Source organism: Pelophylax lessonae (genome assembly GCF_965119305.1).
Source record: "Pelophylax lessonae genome assembly, chromosome: 8".
In the NCBI taxonomy this organism is placed as follows: Eukaryota; Metazoa; Chordata; class Amphibia; order Anura; family Ranidae; genus Pelophylax; species Pelophylax lessonae.
Window position 1 is genome coordinate 24,661,645 of NC_138775.1, and position 17,568 is coordinate 24,679,212.

General features: G+C 45.8%; 2 protein-coding genes across 2 annotated transcripts in view; one reads left to right on the top strand and one right to left on the bottom strand.

The window, feature by feature from the left end:
• Positions 1-17,568, top strand: part of LOC309562133 (kelch-like protein 10) — a gene marked incomplete at its 3' end in the record, with an annotated part of 516,189 nt that overhangs the window by 4,873 nt on the left and 493,748 nt on the right. The window lies entirely within an intron of this gene.
• The window catches only part of LOC309562295 (uncharacterized protein), a gene marked incomplete at its 3' end in the record, with an annotated part of 37,923 nt that continues 22,055 nt past the window's right edge, over positions 1,701-17,568 (bottom strand). Inside the window, exons 2-3 of the mRNA XM_082266433.1 lie at positions 7,310-7,412; positions 1,701-2,215 (exon numbers count right to left, since the gene is read on the bottom strand). Coding sequence (XP_082122559.1) covers positions 1,701-2,215; positions 7,310-7,412 — 618 coding nt within the window. The remainder of the gene's footprint in view (positions 2,216-7,309; positions 7,413-17,568) is intronic.

A 17,568-nucleotide genomic window follows, 5' to 3' on the forward strand; every position in this document is an offset into this window, starting at 1 on the left:
GAGTCCCTCAGCCGCCTAATTGGCTGAGATACAGCAGTGGCGCCATTGGCTCCCACTGCTGTCAATCAAAGTCAGTTAGCAAATCAGGAGAGAGAGGGGCACGGCCAAACGGCCGCTCCGTGTCTGAATTGGCACACGGAGCTGCAGCTCGGCTTGGGTGCCCCCATAGCAAGCTGCTTACTGTGGGGGCATCTTGACAGGAGGGAGGGGCCAGGAGCAGCGAAGAGGGACCAGAGAAGAGGATTCGGGTTGCTCTGTGCAAAACCAACTGCATAGAGGAGGGAAATATAACATGTTTGTTATTTAACCACTTCTGAACCGGAATGTTTTCCCCCCTTAATGACCAGGCCATTTTTTGAGATTCGGCACTGCGTTATTTAACGGAAAATTGCACGGTCATGTGATGCTGTACCTGAATAAAATTGATGTCCTTTTTTTCCCCACAAATAGAGCTTTCTTTTGGTGCTATTTGATCACCTGTTCATTTTTTTTTTTTTTTGCGCTAGAAACAAAAAAAAGAGCGACAATTATAAAAAAAAAAAAAAACAATATTTTTCACATTCTGCTATATAACATTTCCAAAAAAAAAAAAATTAAAAATCTAATTTTTTCATCCTTTTAGGCCAATTTGTATTCTGCTACATATTTTTGGTAAAAAGAAAAAAAAACGCAATAAGCGTATTTTGATTGGTTTGCGCAAAAGTTATCACGTCTACAAACTAGGGGAAAGATTTATGTCATTTTTATTTATTTATATTTTTACTAGTAATGGCGGCGATCTGCTATTTTTAGCGGGACTGCGACATTGCGGTAGACAGATTGGACCCCTAACTGACATTTTTGACACTTTTGGGGGGACAGTAATCAGTGCTAAAAATATGCACTGTTATGTTAATGACATTGGCAGGGAAGGGGTTAACCTAGTGGGTGATCAAGGTGTTAAATGTAAACCTAGGGGAGTGATTAATAACTGTGGGGGGAGGGACTTGTGAAATGATCATAGAGACCTGTGTTCCTATTATAGAGGAGCTAGGGCGTGTTCGAGTTCATACGTGCCCGATCCCACCAGGAAGCCGTCCCTGCACTCCATTAATCACAGGCAGTGAGACATTTCCCGATCTGTGCAGCTGCGGATTGGGAAATGTCTCACTGTTTGTGGTTAGCGGAGTGCAGTGTCGGCTTCCTGGCGGGATCGAGCACGTACAAACTCAAAACACGCCCGAGCTCATCTCTGGTCCCTATATAGAAGGATAAAAGGTGCTCTGTGATTATTTCAGAGAGAAGAAAGGTCAGCTGTGTTTACAACAACAGACCGTCCTTCTCTCTCAGTGGGGAGCGATCGCAGCCGCCGGCCCCGTGCATCGGAATCCCTGCTGCATAGTGAGGGCGGGAGCACGACATCGGCGGTACATGCTCGCCCCCAGCACCACGCGCGCGACCGACGTACCCCTATGTCGGTTCGGTACAGGAGGGGCTGCCTGCCGTTGTATATCTGCAGCGGGTGGTCCGGAACTGGTTATAAAAAAACAAAACACAAGAGTTTACAATCACTTTAATGCTTTAGAACCACTTTAAGGTCTCAGCAAGAAGGGTTCCCGAATCCTGCAGGGATGGGGGCAGCCTGGCAGTCATTGTGTCCCCACTGAGCCCAAGAAAACTTTTAAATCATCCCTGCTCTGCAAACTTGGATCCATTTCATTTTATTGCAGCTGTCTCATCAGCACATACACGGTTTTCTGACGCTGGAGCCAGTGCTGGGGGCTCAGGTGCTGAGGTAACTCAAAGAACGAGAAACTAAAGTTACGGCTGAAGCTGAGCTCCGTCACCGCCGGGACCGGAGGCAGTTTGATGCTATGAAACTTGTTGATGGTCCTTCTCTTGGTGACACCGGTCCTTGCCTTCTGCTTCGCTCTGTTGTGAGTTTTGTCTTTTAGGTGTTGTTCCTCAGAAGCCTGCAGCCCCCAGCTGACTTTGTTCACAGCGTTCTCCGGAGTTCTCTGACTGTGCCGCTGGTCTGCCATGTTGTCGAAATATGTTGGCGGAGACGGGATGATTTGCATTAGAGCAGTGAGGGAGCTCTCGGAGGGTGAGGCTTTCACCCACGGTGTCATGTCATCAGAGGCAGTCGGCTCTGGTTTGAGCTTTCCTCTCTTCTGTGTCTTCTTCCCCAGGTGAGAGAAGTCTGTGCTCTTGTGGATGATTCCGGTTTTTGCAGCTGGAAAAAAATAATAATATTTACTACAGCGAAGGGGGCTGACATTTTACACATAGAAACAGTAGTAATTGTACATGAATACAGCAGATATTTTGTACTACAACTAAAGATGGACACACACTAGAAGATACAAGGTGAAGCTCTATCATGCAAAGAAGAAGTCATATATGAACATGATCCAGAAACGCCTCCATCTTCTCTGGGCTAAAGCTAAAATGGTCTGTTGCAAAGTGAAAAACTGTTTTATTGTCAGATGAATCAAAATTTGACATTCTCTTTGGCATGGGTGCCGCGTCCTCAGGACTGAAGAATAGAGAGACCTTCTGGCTTGTTAGCAGCTCTCTGATGGTATGGGGGGGGGGTTAGTGTGTATGGAATGGGCAGCTTGTACATCTGGAAAGGAACCATCAATGCTGATAGATCCAGGTTTTAGAGCAGCATATACTCCCATCCAGACGGCGTCTTTTTTAGGGAAGGCCTTGCATATATCAGCAGGACAGCAATGGCAGCCTTCATGTATCTGCTATGACAGGTTTGCTTTAATCTGAGACCCCTTTACCTGCCTATATTTGATCTTTATACTTTACAGTCCAATGAGAACACCAAACAAACATCAAAGAGTTCAAGGTTTTTAATATTAAAATTGGTTCCTACCAGGAAAACCAATGTGTTTCGAGGCGAAAAACACTCCCCCATTCATCAGGGCATAGGAATTTTGACTGTGTTTAACCACTTGTCAACCTCCCCGCGCCGATTTACTGTGGCAGGGCGGCTTGGCTGCGAATATTCACATAAATCTACGTGACTATGTGCACACGGGCTCGGCGGTGTGCGCGCACAGCCGGAGCTGCACTCCCGCTGTGATTAGACGCAGCAGGAGCCAGACTGCAGGGGGAGCGGGCTCGATCGCCGCCGGCCTCTCGCGATCTTCGGGGAAATTGACAGGAAAACCGCCTGCCTATGTAAACAAAGCAGGCGGCTCTCCTGTCAGACAGGCACAGTGGCCAAGCTGAAACCCCCGATCTCTTTAGGCTCACACTTCACCCCTTGATTACCCCCAGTATTAACCCCTTCCCTGCCAGTGTCATTTATATAGTAACAGTGCATATTATTTAGCACTGATTACTATATTAATGTCACTGGTCCCCAAAAAGTGTCACTTAGTGTCAGATTTGTCCACTGCAATGTTGCGGTTCTGCTAAAAATCGCTGATTGCCGCCAAAAAAAAAAGTCAAAAAATCTATCCCGTAGTTTGTAAACGCCATAACTTCTGCACAAACAAATTAAAATACGCTTTTTGGGATTTTTTTTACCAAAAATATGCAGCAGAATACAAATTGGCCTAAACTGATAAAAAATTATTTTTTTAAAAAATTATTTATTGAGAATGTTTTATAGCCGAATGTAAAGAATATTGTGTTTTTTTCAAAATTGTCGCTCTTTTTTTTGTTTATAGCGCAAAATCTAAAAACCTCAGAGGTGATCAAATACCACCAAAAGAAAGCTCTATTTGTGGGAAAATAAAGGACATCAATTGTATTTGCGTACAGCGTTGCACGACCGCGCACTTGTCAGTTAAAATAACGCAGTGCCGAATCGCAAAAAATGGCCTGGTCATTTAGGGGGTAAAACCTTCCGGAGCTGAAGTGGTTAAACAGAATCAGGCAATTAGATACCAAAAAGATCTGCACTGTGACTTACTTGGTTGGACAGTTTCAGGAGGGGGGTGGGTTGGACAGTTTCAGGAAGGGGGCGGGTTGGACAGTTTCAGGAAGGGGGCGGGTTGGACAGTTTCAGGAAGGGGGCGGGTTGGACAGTTTCAGGAAGGGGGTTGGTTGGACAGTTTCAGGAGGGCGGGTTGGACAGTTTCAGGAGGGCAGGTTAAAGAGGAAGTAAACCCTCCTCAGGAAGTTGTACCTATAGGTAAGCCTATATTAAGGCTTACCTATAGGTACTGTAAATATCTCCTAAACATGCACCGTTTAGGAGATATTTACCTTTAATGCAGCCAGTGACGTCACTGGCGCATGCGCTCTGAAGGAACGGCAGATCGTGCCGTTCCTTCAGAGCCCCGTGCCGTGACCGTCGGCTCCCGCGCGCGTGCGCGGGAGTGACGTCACCGCGGCTCCGGCCAATCAGATAGCCGGATGCCGCGATCCCGGAAGACGGGCGACTATACATGTCGCCCGTCATACAGGTAAGCGGACGGCACGGCGGGGGCTCGTTCTAAGGTAAGTATTTCATAATGAGCTACTATGCGATGCATACTAGCTCATTATGGGTTTCTCTTTCAGGATGTAAAGAAGAGAAAAATTTTTTTTCTCGGTTTACAACCTCTTTAAGCCAGTGTTAATGAATCCAAGCAAGTAAATCACGTTGCAGATCTATTTGGTATCTATTTAAGCACAGACAAGATTCATAAGCCCTGATGAAGGAGTGGCACCCCCCGAAACATATGAGGTTTTCCTTTTTGCTATGAATCAATTTTGCCCCAAAACATAGTTGCATATTTAGGTTGGTTGGCCTTGTTTCCATGTCCTATGCAGGAAAACGGTAGGAACTGGGGTTCAGAAAAATGGCAGCAGGTGCTATGGACTAATGAGTCAAAATGTGAAATGTTTGGCTGTAGCAGGAGGCAGTTTGTTGCTGAAGGTTTGGAGAGTGGTACAATAATGAGTGGCTGAAGGCAACTGTGAAGCATGGTGGAGGCTCCTTGCAAGGTTGGGGCTGCATTTCTGCAAATGGAGTTGCATATTTGGTCAGGATTAATGGTGTCCTCAATGCTGAGAAATACAGGCAGATACTTATCCACCATGCCATACCATCAGGGAGGCGTGTGATTGGCCCCAAATTTTTTCTGTAGCAGTGTAAGACTATGATTAAATCATAGCCCACAAGGACAATGACACCAAACAGCCAATATCATTAAGAACTATCTTCGGTGTAAAGAACAAGTTGTCCTGGAAGTGATGGTTTGGCCCTCGAAGAGCCCCGATCTCACCATTATGAAGTCTGTCTGGGCTGACATGAAGAAACAGAAGAGTTTGAGGCAGCCGCCATCCACAGAAGATCTCTGCTTATTTATCCAAGATGTTTGGAACAACCTACCTGCCGAGTTCCTTCAAAACCTGTGTGTGAGTCTACCTAGAAGAATTGATGTTGGTTTGAAGGCAAAGGGCGGTCACACCTGACTTCTGTTTATTTACTTTCCATTGTGCTAATTGATAAAAAATAAACTATGAACACTTCTATTTCTGAAAGCATTGCTTTATTTACAGCATTTTGTCACACCTGCCTAAAACTTCCAGAACTGTATTTGTGAGGTCAGGCACTGATGTTGGATGAGAAGGCTTGGCTCACAGTCTCCACTCTAATGCATCCCAAAGGTGTTCTATTGGGTTGAGGTCAGGACTCTGTGCAGGCCAGTCAAGTTCCTTCACCCCAAACTCACTCATTCATGTCTTCTTGCTTTGTGCACTGGTCCAAATCATTTGGTGGAGGGGGGGGGGGGGTTATGATGTGAGGTTGTTTTTTAGGGGTTGGGCTTGGCCCCTTAGTTCCAGTGAAGGGAACTCTTAAGGCGTCAGCATACCAAGACATTTTGGACAATTTCATGCTCCCAACTTTGTGGGAACAGTTTGGGGATGGCCCCTTCCTTTTCCAACATGACTGTGCACCAGTGCACAAAGCAAGGTCCATAAAGACATGGATAAGCGAGTTTGGGGTGGAGGAACTTGACTGGCCTGCACAGAACACCTTTGGGATGAATAAGAGAGGAGACTGCGAGCCAGGTCTTCTCATCCAACATCTGTGCCTGTCCTCACAAATACAGTTCTGGAAGAATGATCAAACATTTCTCTAGACACACTCCTAAACCTTGTGGACAGCCTTCCTAGAAGAGTTGATGCTGTTATAGCTGCAAAGGGTGGGCCAACTCAATATTGAACCCTACGGACTAAAGCTGGATACACACTATACAATTTTCATTCGATTTTTCCTTTAGATCTATCAAAACTTTATAATATGAGGTCAAACCTAAACACTTTGAATTTGTATGCAATCAGGCAGGCCCTTGCACTGCATAGTTAAAGGTAAATCTAAAGGAAATCTAACAACAAAAGTTGGATAGAGTGTATCCTGCTGACTTGGATGCCATTAAAGTTCATGTGTGTGTAAAGGCAGGCGTCCCAATACTTTTGACAATTGAGTGTGTGTGTATAAATATATAGTTTTCTTCTGTTTTATACCATTTTCTAAGCCTTGGAATCATGGATGTTTGTTTGGCTTTCTCCTTGAGCTGTATGTATGTGGATTCTCAACTCTGTTTTTTTTTTTCCCTGATTCTAAGAGGAGTCCCCATTTTGTGGAGTGCTGCTGAACCGTTCCCAGTGTGCCCATTGACCATTTCAGTGACCATTATAAAATTTGAGCCCTGGGGTTAGTTCTAGTTTTTGGTATATTTGATCAGTGTCAGTGAATTACAAGTCAGCCTGAACACCTTATGTGAACCCGGGCATGGCAGACGGTGTTTGTTCAATGGACTCGTTGGGGTCTCTGATTTGATACGAGCAGACTAAACTGGCATCAGGTGGCACTGGCTTTCCTTTGTTGTTTGCTGGCGTTGGGTGTTGCCTATTCACCTGTAATCAGAGAGCAGACGCAGGTAACGCCTGTGATATGTAATCCAAGGACCCCTGAGCAGCACCACGAGATGAGTATGTGACAAGGGCGAACGCGTGCCAAGTTCTGTAAAAACAAAGCTTTGTGATTCAACGGACCTTTTCATCGCCTCCCCTTAGCGTTCATGGCTGTTGTAACTTTCAAAGCTTTCTACACATGGCAGGTGGGAGATTAGAATCCCTGGCACAGGCTCAAGAAGCTGCACATTGTCAGGGCATCTGGAATGCATCGGAGGGCGGTGCCTTTATTGCCTCTCAAAGCGACGTGTCGCCGTGGTTCATTGGAGACAGAAAGACGCAGCAGACATCTGCACTCCGCTCAGGTCACGCCATCTCCCTGCGGACATGATGTATAGACGGGCAGCGGAGGAAGAGACGGCCAGGTGGCCCAGATGTTGCTAATGCAATGCCATACCTGCTGCCTGAGTCCCTCCTCTCCTGATTAGAGGCAGAGTTGGTTGCGCTTCTTTTTGAGGTTGGCCGATCGGATCTTGGGAATTCCTGGTGCTGGTGTCTGCCTGAAACAAAACAATTAAAGGTAACTCCACTTTCATGGGGAAAAAAATAGCAAATAAAGAAAAAACAATATAGCGTATACAATTGCGACACAAATATTGTGATTGAATGTAATTAAAAATTACCTTTCCTTTTCAATCTGCAGCTGTTGTAATTTTCTGAAAATGCAATATGGCCACCTGGAGATGTTCTGTACAAAGAATGTATACTGACCACAACCCAGAAAATTGGATTTTTGTAAGAACTTACCGTAAAATCCTTTTCTCTAAGTCCTCTGACAGACGCAGCTCTCAGTGCTTCTTCACTAATAAGTTATGCACCATCTACAAGAGTAGACTAGGCAATGAAAAGCTTTCACTCGACACACCTATAGGGGCTGTCCTTCACACATAACCCCTGACACACTGTGCTCTAAAATCAGTTTCGTAGCAAGCAGTGAAAGAAGACATAACCAACCCCAAAATAGAGGGGCGGGAGCTGCGTCTGTCAGAGGACTCAGAGAAAAGGATTTTACGGTAAGTTCTTACAAAAATCCAATTTTCTCTTACATCGTCTGACAGATGCAGCTCTCAATGCTTCTTCACTAATGGGATGTCCCAAAGCATGAGGGGTGGGGAGAATGCAATCAAAAACTGTTAACGTATTTCCAAGGCTAAAAATGTAGCCAACAGGGCAACAAAAGCTCAACTAACACCAACAGGAGCTCACCCCTAAACAAAAAATCACACCCAAAAGAGAAAACCATGTCTCTTTGTCAAACAGCAGCCTGCAAAACTTTGCGGCTAAAGCAAGCATCTGAGGATGCCATCAAATCAATCTTGTAGAACTTCATAAAAGTGTGTACAGATGACCAGGTCGCCGCTTTACACACCTGAGCCACTGAAGCCTGATGGCGAAAAGCCTAAGAGGCACTCAGCGCTCTAGTAGAATGCGCCCTCACAGGGAAAGGAGGAACCTGACCCTATAATGAATAGGCCTAAAAAATAGTCTGTCTGAGCCATTTTGATATGGTCACAGCAGACGCAGCCGAACCCTTACGAGATCCCTCAGGAAGGACAAACAGAGAATCCGATGTCCGAAAGGATTCCGTGGCTGACAGGTAGATCCTGATCGCCCGAACCACATCGAGTGAATGCATGGAAAATTCCTTGGGATGCTTGGGCTTAGCACAGAGTGAAGGTAAAACAATATCTTCATTAAGGTGGAAAGCCGAACCACCTTAGGGAGAAAAGATTGGTTAGGTCGTAGAACAAGCTTATCCCTATGAATGACCAGATGAAGCGAACGGCAAGACAGCACCGCCAACTCAGACACCCTGCGAGCAGAGGTGATAGCCACCAAAAAGGCAACCTTCTGAGACAACCAAGGCAGAGAGATTTCTCTGATATTTTCAAAGGGAGACCATTGAAGAATGCGCAAAACCAAATGCAGATCCCACTGAGGTAAAGGTCTGCGGAGCCAGATAACGCACCCCTTGAATAAAGGTGCGAAGCAAGGAATTAGTTGCCAAGGGACGTTGGAAGTTAAAGGCCAAGGCCGACACCTGACCTTAAAACGTGCCCAAGGCCAAACATTGCCCCACTCCTTTCTGCAAGAAGGCTAAGACCCTCTCCACCGAGAAAGAGCGAGGATGCAACCCCAGCGATACACACCAGGCAATGTACATCTTCCAAGTACGATGATAAATCTCCCTGGAAGTAGTCCTCCTAGCTCTCAACAAGGTAGGAATCACAGAATCAGAGACCTCTGTCTCTCAACACCTGGTCTTCAAGAGCCAAGCCGTTAAAGCCAGTGACCGTAAAGCAGGATGGAAGATCAGTCCTTGAGACAGCAGATCCTCTCGCAGAGGTTGCCGCCAGGGAGACCAGACAACCATCTCTACCAGGTCTGTGTACCTAGATCAGCGAGGCCAACCTGGGGAGGAATGTGAACTGTGGAGAGAGCCGGAACACGTTCCTCTAGCCCAAGTCAGAATCTTGGCCACTTTCTTGGCCGCCCGGACACTCCTGGTGTCCCCTTGAGAAGCCACAGCTGAGGCACTGTCGGAGTGTACCCGACAGTAAAAAAGACTCCTCCGACCACCAGCGTCCCTGGAAACAAATATTGTCCAGCACTCCACCCCAGCCCGACAGGCTGGCAGCCATGGGGACCACTATTCACAATAATGGTAAAAAGAAGCTGCTCTGCCTCAGAGCGGGCGATAGAAGCCACCACGAGAGTTCCGACCTTGTGAAACGGCCGAGACATAGCATCCTGTCCAAGGACTGCTGATCCTTGTTCCACCTGACAAGAATACCTGCATGTACAGATCCTGTGTGAAATCGAGCAAACGGGACCGCCCCGAAAGCCAACACCAACAGCCCCAGAGACCTCACACAAGTCCACAAGGAGGAGAGACCGGTGTCCATCAGAAACCTGATCTCGCCCTGCAAGGTCTGAAAGGTTTTTCCCGGGGGAGAAGGACCCTCGCCAGAAAGGGGTCTAAAATCATACCCAGGTATTTCAAGTGCACTGACAGCGCAGACTTCAGGAAGTCAATGGTCCACCCAAACACCCAAAGGGTCTGAACCACGATAAACAGGTTGCCCAACAGAGTCGGATGAGAACTGGCTCTCAGCAGGAGATCTTCCAGATATCCGAGGATCGCAATCCCTTTTTGCGGAGCAAAACTAATACCAATGCCAAAACCGCGGTTAAGACTCAGGGATTTTGGGTACTGTGAACAGGTGTGACTAAAAAAACCTCAAAACCTTATCTGCCGAGGAACCGACGCAAACACTCCCTGTGCAAGGAGAGCCTGCACTGCCCCCCTGGTATCCTACAAGTGATCCGGAGACAGACGGAGACATGGTGGAAAGGACCTGTCTGCTAGGCGGGACCGAAATCTGGCCTTGTACCCCGAACTAATCAGTTTGTGAACCCAATCGTCCTCAACCAGAGACATCCAGGATTCTTGAAAGCAACGCAGACGTCCCCCCACTACCGAATCAGGTGAGGGTGTCCCTTCATGCAGATGAGGATTTGTCTGATGAGCCGGACTGGCTAGTCTCAGGCTTATCCGACCAAGCCTTCTTGTTTTCTCCCCAGGCTCTGAACGGTTTGCCTTTTTCCTGTGTCCCTGCGGCACTAAAAAGCCCCCTGTGAGCCTTGAAGGATGGCCCCCGTTTACTGCGAGGCGCCCTACCTTTTGAGGATTGGGGTAAAAGAGTACTCTTACCCCCCATTAGACCCTTGATTAACTCATCCAAGGAGTCACCAAACAAACGTTGACCTAAAAAGGGAAGATCAGTTACGGCCTTCTTAGATGCCTGGTCAGCCGGCCAGCTCTTCAGCCACACCATGCAGCGTATGGCGATCCCCACCGCAGACACTCTGGCAGCCAGAGGAGCTATGTCCACAGCTGCATCACACAGGTACACCATGGCCTGGGCCATCTGATCCGTTAATCTCAATAAGAGTAGGAGGAACCGACTCAGCGTTCAAGTTGCTCCTAAGCACCTTGACACATTCTGTAACCGTCTGAGAAACCAGGGCGGAGGCAAACACAGGTTTCAGAATCAAACCCGCCAACAAGTGCAGGTGGCGGGAAAGGGATTCCATTCGCCTGTCTCCTCTGTCCTTAAACACCGGGGAGTCTTCTACAGGTACCACCGTAGACTTATTCAACCGGGAAACAGTGTGATCCACCTTAGGTGACACTGTCCAACGATTGGAAACTGAGTCTGCAAAGGGGTAACGGCGATAAAAGCGCTTGGGCACCACCAGCTTGTGCTTAATGCACCGCCATTGCTCATTCACAATCTCGTGAAAATCCTCGGGACAAGGGAAAACCTGACCCGACTTCTGGGCTGTGCGGGAGCCGAAGACAAACCGCTTTCCTGGCTGTGTGGGCTCATCATCCAATTGCAATGTTTCCCTCACTGAACGAATCAGTGCTTCCACCAGAGCGCGTTCCCACGCTGCGGCCGAGGAGGACTCCTTCTCCTCACCGTCAGACTGTGAGGACAGGGATCCCTAAGGGATGGTATTGTCCGTGGCCACCATATCAGGCTCTGAATCAGAGGACGGAGAGGGCATGAGCCGTTTTTGGGTAGTAACTTGTTTCAACACAAGATCCACCTTTGACGCCAGAGTTTCTAAGGCTGCAGACCGAGACACCAGATATGGTGATCCGGTTGCACAAATAAAATTCGGGGCGGAAATTTTCCCCTTGGGATTCCCATTTGCAGCAAAGAAAAACATTTTGTACACTGCCCCTTTAAATGTGATCGCGGTCCGCACCGCAATACTGTGTTAAGGCCGGAGTCCCCCTTTAAGGCTATAATGTGCCCTGACAGGAGCTAAGTGTGTCCGAGGAATGCCCAAAGGACTAAAAAACCTCTTCCATTACCAGCACCCAGAGAAGCAGCTGCTCTGCAGTCAGTCTTTCAGCATGTGAAAATTCAGAGAGGAAGTGACCAAACATCACTAGAGGCCGAGCCCGCCTGTGTAGCCTCAACAATAGAAAAGCATTGGAAGTCCTGGGAAAAAGGCCTGCGCCCATACAGCGCGGCCTGCCCACACTCAAAATGGCACCTGAACACGGCGCCAAGCACTCAGGAAGCTAACGGAAAAAGGCTGCTGCCTTTACACAGAGCAGCCTATGCCCACACCTAAAATGGGGGCCAAAAACGGTGCCAAGTGCTGAGGAACCCAGGGAATGAGGTAATCCACCTAAGGGGACCCCCCCAGGACAAGGTAACAGCTTTACACCCCCCCCCCAGGCGTTGGACACCGCTATAGCGCCCTCAGCAGGAGCAGGGAGGGCAGGATCTGTCCTGACAGGCCTGGGGGATCTTTCAGAGAAACACAGCCCTTTTATCCCCAGGAGTGGGCCCACATCTCCCCCACAGATATCTGTCCCAGGGACACAGGGAGCGTTGCATCACTAACCATACCATGGACCGTGGGGCTCCGTTCCGAAACAGCTCGCCTCCCACCCTGAGTGGGGGTGCTGCCAGCCAAAGAGGGGTACACTGCAACTCAGGGCGTTACAGGTTGATGCGTTCCGGCAAAGCATCCGTTCGCAGGCTTATCCCCATCCACTGGAGCTCTGTTGTGGCGAGGCCTGGGCGGACCACAACCTTCTCACGCTTGTTGGCCAGGCTGGGAGACCGTAAGGATCTAGATTTTCCAGTGCGAAACCTCAGCCCGGCTGTTGCTTGTAATTCACCAGGAGGATCCCCCTGACACTAGCTAGCGATAGTCCGTAAATAAAAATAAACATAAACATTTCTCAAAAGAAAATAAAAACTGATACCGAAGTCCCAGCAGGGAACCTAGGTCCTACTCCTAAACTAGGCAGCAAGAAACTGATTTTAGAGCACAGTGTGTCTGGGGCTATGTGTGAAGGACAGCCCCTATAGGTGTGTCGAGTGAAAACTTTTCACTGCCTAGTCTACTCCTGAAGATGGCGCATAACCCATTAGTGAAGAAGCATTGAGAGATGAGTCTGTCAGGATGTAAGAGAAACATAATTTCCTGCTTGTGTGATTGGCTCACCAATTTTCCCAGAAGTCTGCCCTAAGATACAAGTCAGATTTCTGGCATCCCCTACAGCAAAAATGTCATTTTTGGTGAGATACTCCCAAAAGGAACATGTCTAAAGGAATGCAGGCCCAGCAGATTTCCTTATTAGTGCTCTGCAGCTGCCACAGCTGATAGATAATTATAAAACCACTCCCATTAGACCCACTCAGCATAGAGGAACAATCAATGATTTCTTCTGAATAACAAAAGGTAGGAATCTGCAACAACGTTTGTTAAAATCCCTGCAATGTACAGAGATCACCCAGAGGGGAATGTTTTTTTTTCTCAACAAAAGTGAAGTTACGCTTTAAATAAATAAAATAATACGATTCCTATTTCCAGATAAGCATAGAAAAAAGTGGGACATTTCCAAAAGTTCAACTCTTGAAGGGACCACAAGTGTCAGCAAAACCTAAATCTGATCTCCAGGTAGATATACAGTAAAAATAATACACAGGAATGCAGTTCTGTATTCATTAACCAGTTCTGGACCGGAAGGATTTGCCGCCTTAATGACCAGGCCATTTTTTGCGATTCGGCACTGCATTAGTTTAACGGACAATTGCGCCGCCGCACGACACTATACCTATATAAAATTGATGTCCTTTTTTTCCCACAAATAGAGCTTTCTTTTGGTGGTATTTGATCACCTGTGCAATTTTTATATTTTGTGCTATAATCAGAAAAAGAGCGACCATTCTAAAAAAAAATATATATATATTTTTCTCTTTCTGCTATATAACATTCCCAATAAAAAAAATGTAAAAATCTAATTTTTTCATCCTTTTAGACCAATTTGTATTCTGCTACATATTTTTGGTAAAAAGAAAAAAATTCCAAAAAGTGAATATTGATTGGTTTGCGCAAATGTTATCGCGTCTACAAACTAGGGGAAAGATTTATGTCATTTTTATTTATTTATTTTTTTTACTAGTAATGGTGGCGATTTGCGTTTTTTTAGTGGGACTGCAACATTGCGGCAGACATATCGGAAGGGATTAACCCAGGGGCCATCAAATGGTTAAGTGTGAGCCTAGGGGGTGTTTTCTAACTGTGAGGGGGAGGGGCTTGTGGAATCAACACAGAGACCTGTGATCCTAAATAGAAGGAGCCCTGTGCCGATTCCAGAGAGAACAGCGGTCTGCTGTGTTTACAACTGCAGACCGCCGTTCTCTCTCCACGGCTTCCCCGCTGGCTAATGTGGGCGTGCACGTGCCCCCAGGATCGCTCCTGTAGATTGCCATAAAGGTACAGCAATTGGGGCAGCTGAGCCAGGCTGCCGCAGTTTATCTGCGGCGAGCGATCAGCAAGTGGTTTAGGCTCCATTCACCTGAGCGTATCGTTTTCAGGCATTTTTTGGGCGTTTTCAGGCATTTTTTGCAGGTGTTTGAAGGCAGGCATTGACATCTAACAAAAACACTTGTAATCTGCCAAAAAAGAAGCTCATGTACTTTTTTGAGCTTCAGGCGACAAAACGCTCATATGGGAACAGGGGCCATTGAAATGAATCAAATTTTTCTTGTTGGGCGTTTTACAAGCTGAAAAACGCTCAGGTGTGAATAGGGCCCTAATACATCATTTATTGTATTTTTAAATACAAGCAATATAAGTATCTGAATCTGACTTCAGCCTCTTGCAGTCCAAAGCACAGCAGAGCTCAAAGTGCGAGAGGAAGAAGCAGCGCAAGCAGCCAATCAGAAGTGCTGCTTCTCCTTTCACTTTCCCTGCCAATCAGGGCTGCTGTTAGAAGTCACGGGGGCCCCGTACAGCCTACCTTGCAGCCCCCCGAATATGTCAAGACAATATTTCCACTAAAAATACACTAAAAATCATAATTGGTGGACACAAACATAGAGAACCTGTGTGAATGAGCCCTCTTTAATTTTTTTTCCATTTAAATAAAAAAAAAATATATATATAATATAGTTATTATTAATATTATTTTTCTTTTAAATGTTATCAATTATTTTATTGTACAATTTTTTAAATTACTTATTACAATGTTTAATTATTTATTTATTTTTTACAATTTGTTATTGTTTTACAGTGCAGGGAAGCCTGCAGCGCTGCAGGAAGGGGGGGGGGCACAGTGAAAGAAGCGCACACAGGGAGGGGGTGAAGAGCGGCACACAGGGAGAGGGGTGGGGGATCAGGAACAGGCAGAACAGGGAGGGGGATCGATGTCGGAGAAGCAATTACAGGAACGATGCCCCGTGTCTGTGTACTTCCTGCAGCAGTTGAAAGCTGGCAGGAGGGGGAGAATCTGGTTTTCAGCTGCTGCAGAGAGCCGCACACTGCTTCTTTCCTTAACCACTTAAGGACCGGGACTATTTCTGACACTTGTTGTTTACAAGTTAAAATCAGGTTTTTTTTTTTGCTAGAAAATTACGTAGAACCCCAATGATTATATATATATTTTTTTTTAGCAGAGACCCTAGAGAATAAAATGGAGATCGTTGCAATATTTTTTATCACACCGTATTTGAGCAACGTTCTTACAAACGCAATTTTTTTCGGAAAAAAATACACTTTTTTGAATTGAGAAATAAGAAAAGAGTATAGTTAGAGAATTTTTTTTCTAAAATGTGAAAGATAATGTTACGCCGAGTAAATAGATACCCAACATGTCATGCTTCAAAATTGCGCACGCTCGTGGAATGGCGACAAACATTGGTACTTAAAAATCCCCATTGGCGACACTTTGAAAATGTCTACAGGTTACCAGCTTAGAGTTAGAGGAGGTCTAGGGCTCAAATTATTGCCCTCGCTCTAGCGATCGCGGCGATACCTCACATGTGTGATTTGAACACTGGATAAAAATTCTGGATAAAAGATCTGGATAAAATTAACACAAGTAAATCACCAGGCCCGGATGGCGTACATCCGAGAGTACTCAAAGAACTCAGTAGGGTTATATCTAGACCATTGTTCCTGATCTTTGCTGATAGTATTTTGGCAGGAACTGTACCAGGTGACTGGAGGAAAGCTAACGTGATACCGATATTCAAAAAAGGGCAGATGCATATCCCGGGAAATTATAGGCCGGTCAGCCTGACATCGATAGTATGTAAACTTCTGTAGGGGATGATAAGGGACTATATCGTAGAGTTTGCTAAAGTCAATAGTATCATCAGCAGTAATCAGCATGGGTTTACTAAAGGACGTTCTTGTCAAACGAATCTGTTAATATTCTACGAGGAGGTGAGCTGGAGGATAGGGGGAGACCAGTGGATGTGGTGTACCTGGATTTCGCTAAGGCGTTTGATACAGTTCCCCACAAGCCCTTAATTTATAAAATAAGGTCTTCAGGCTTAGACCATAAGGTTTGTTCATGGATACAAAACTGGTTAAAGGGGCGTGTCCAAAGGGTGGTAATAAATAACGCATACTCAGACTGGTCTGGGGTGGTAAGTGGTGTCCCCCAAGGCTCAGTCCTGGGACCAATTTTGTTCAATTTATTCATAAATAGCATTGAGGACGGGATCAGTAGCTCAATCTCAGTTTTCGCAGATGACACAAAATTGACCAGAGCAATAACTTCACATAGTGAGGCATAAATCTTACAGAATCACCTGAACAAAATAACAGAATGGGCAAATACATGGCAAATGAGGTTTAATGTGGAGAAGTGTAAGGTATTGCACTTGGGGACTAGAGACTTAAACGCCAAATACATTTTGGGGGGGGGGGGGGACCTCTGGGGGAATCAAAAACGGAGAAAGATCTGGGAGTTTTAGTAGAAGATAGTCTTAGTAATAGCATGCAATGTCAAGCTGCAGCTGCCAAAGCCGGCAGAATATTAGCATTCATATAGAAAGGGATGTATTTCAGAGATAAATCTATAATCCTGACACTTTATAAAACTCTGGTCCAACCACATCTGGAGTATTCTGTCCAGTTCTGTTCCCCAATCCTCAGAAGGGATGTGTTGGAGCTGGAGAGAGTCCAGAGAAGGGCAACTAAACTAAATAGGGGATTGGAGGACCTTAACCACTTTACCACCGGAGGATTTTCCTACTTAACGTCCAGGCCACTTTTTGCGATTCGGCACTGTGCGACTTTAACTGACAATTGCGCGGTCATGCAATGCTGTACCCAAACGAAATTTATGTCCTTTTTTTTCCCACAAACAGAGCTTTCTTTTGGTGGTATTTGATCACCTGTGCAATTTTCATTTTTTGTGATATTAATAAAAAAATGCGACAATTTTGAAAAAAATAACAATATTTTTCCTACTTTGACAGGTAAAAAATATCCAATATATTCAATTTTTGTCATATATTTAGGCCAAAATGTATTTAGCTACATGTCTTTGACAAAAAAATTCTCAATGAGCGTATTTTTAACCGCTTTAAGACCGGAAGATTTTACCCCATTCCTGACCAGGCCATATTTTGCGATTCGGCACTGCGTTATTTTAATGGACAATTGCACGGTCGTGCGATGCTGTACCCAAATTAAATTGATGTCCTTTTTTTCCCCACAAATAGAGCTTTCTTTTGGTGGTATTTGATCACCTGTGCGATTTTTACATTTTGCGATATAAACAAAAAAAAGCAACAACTTTGAAAAAATAACAATATTTTTCAC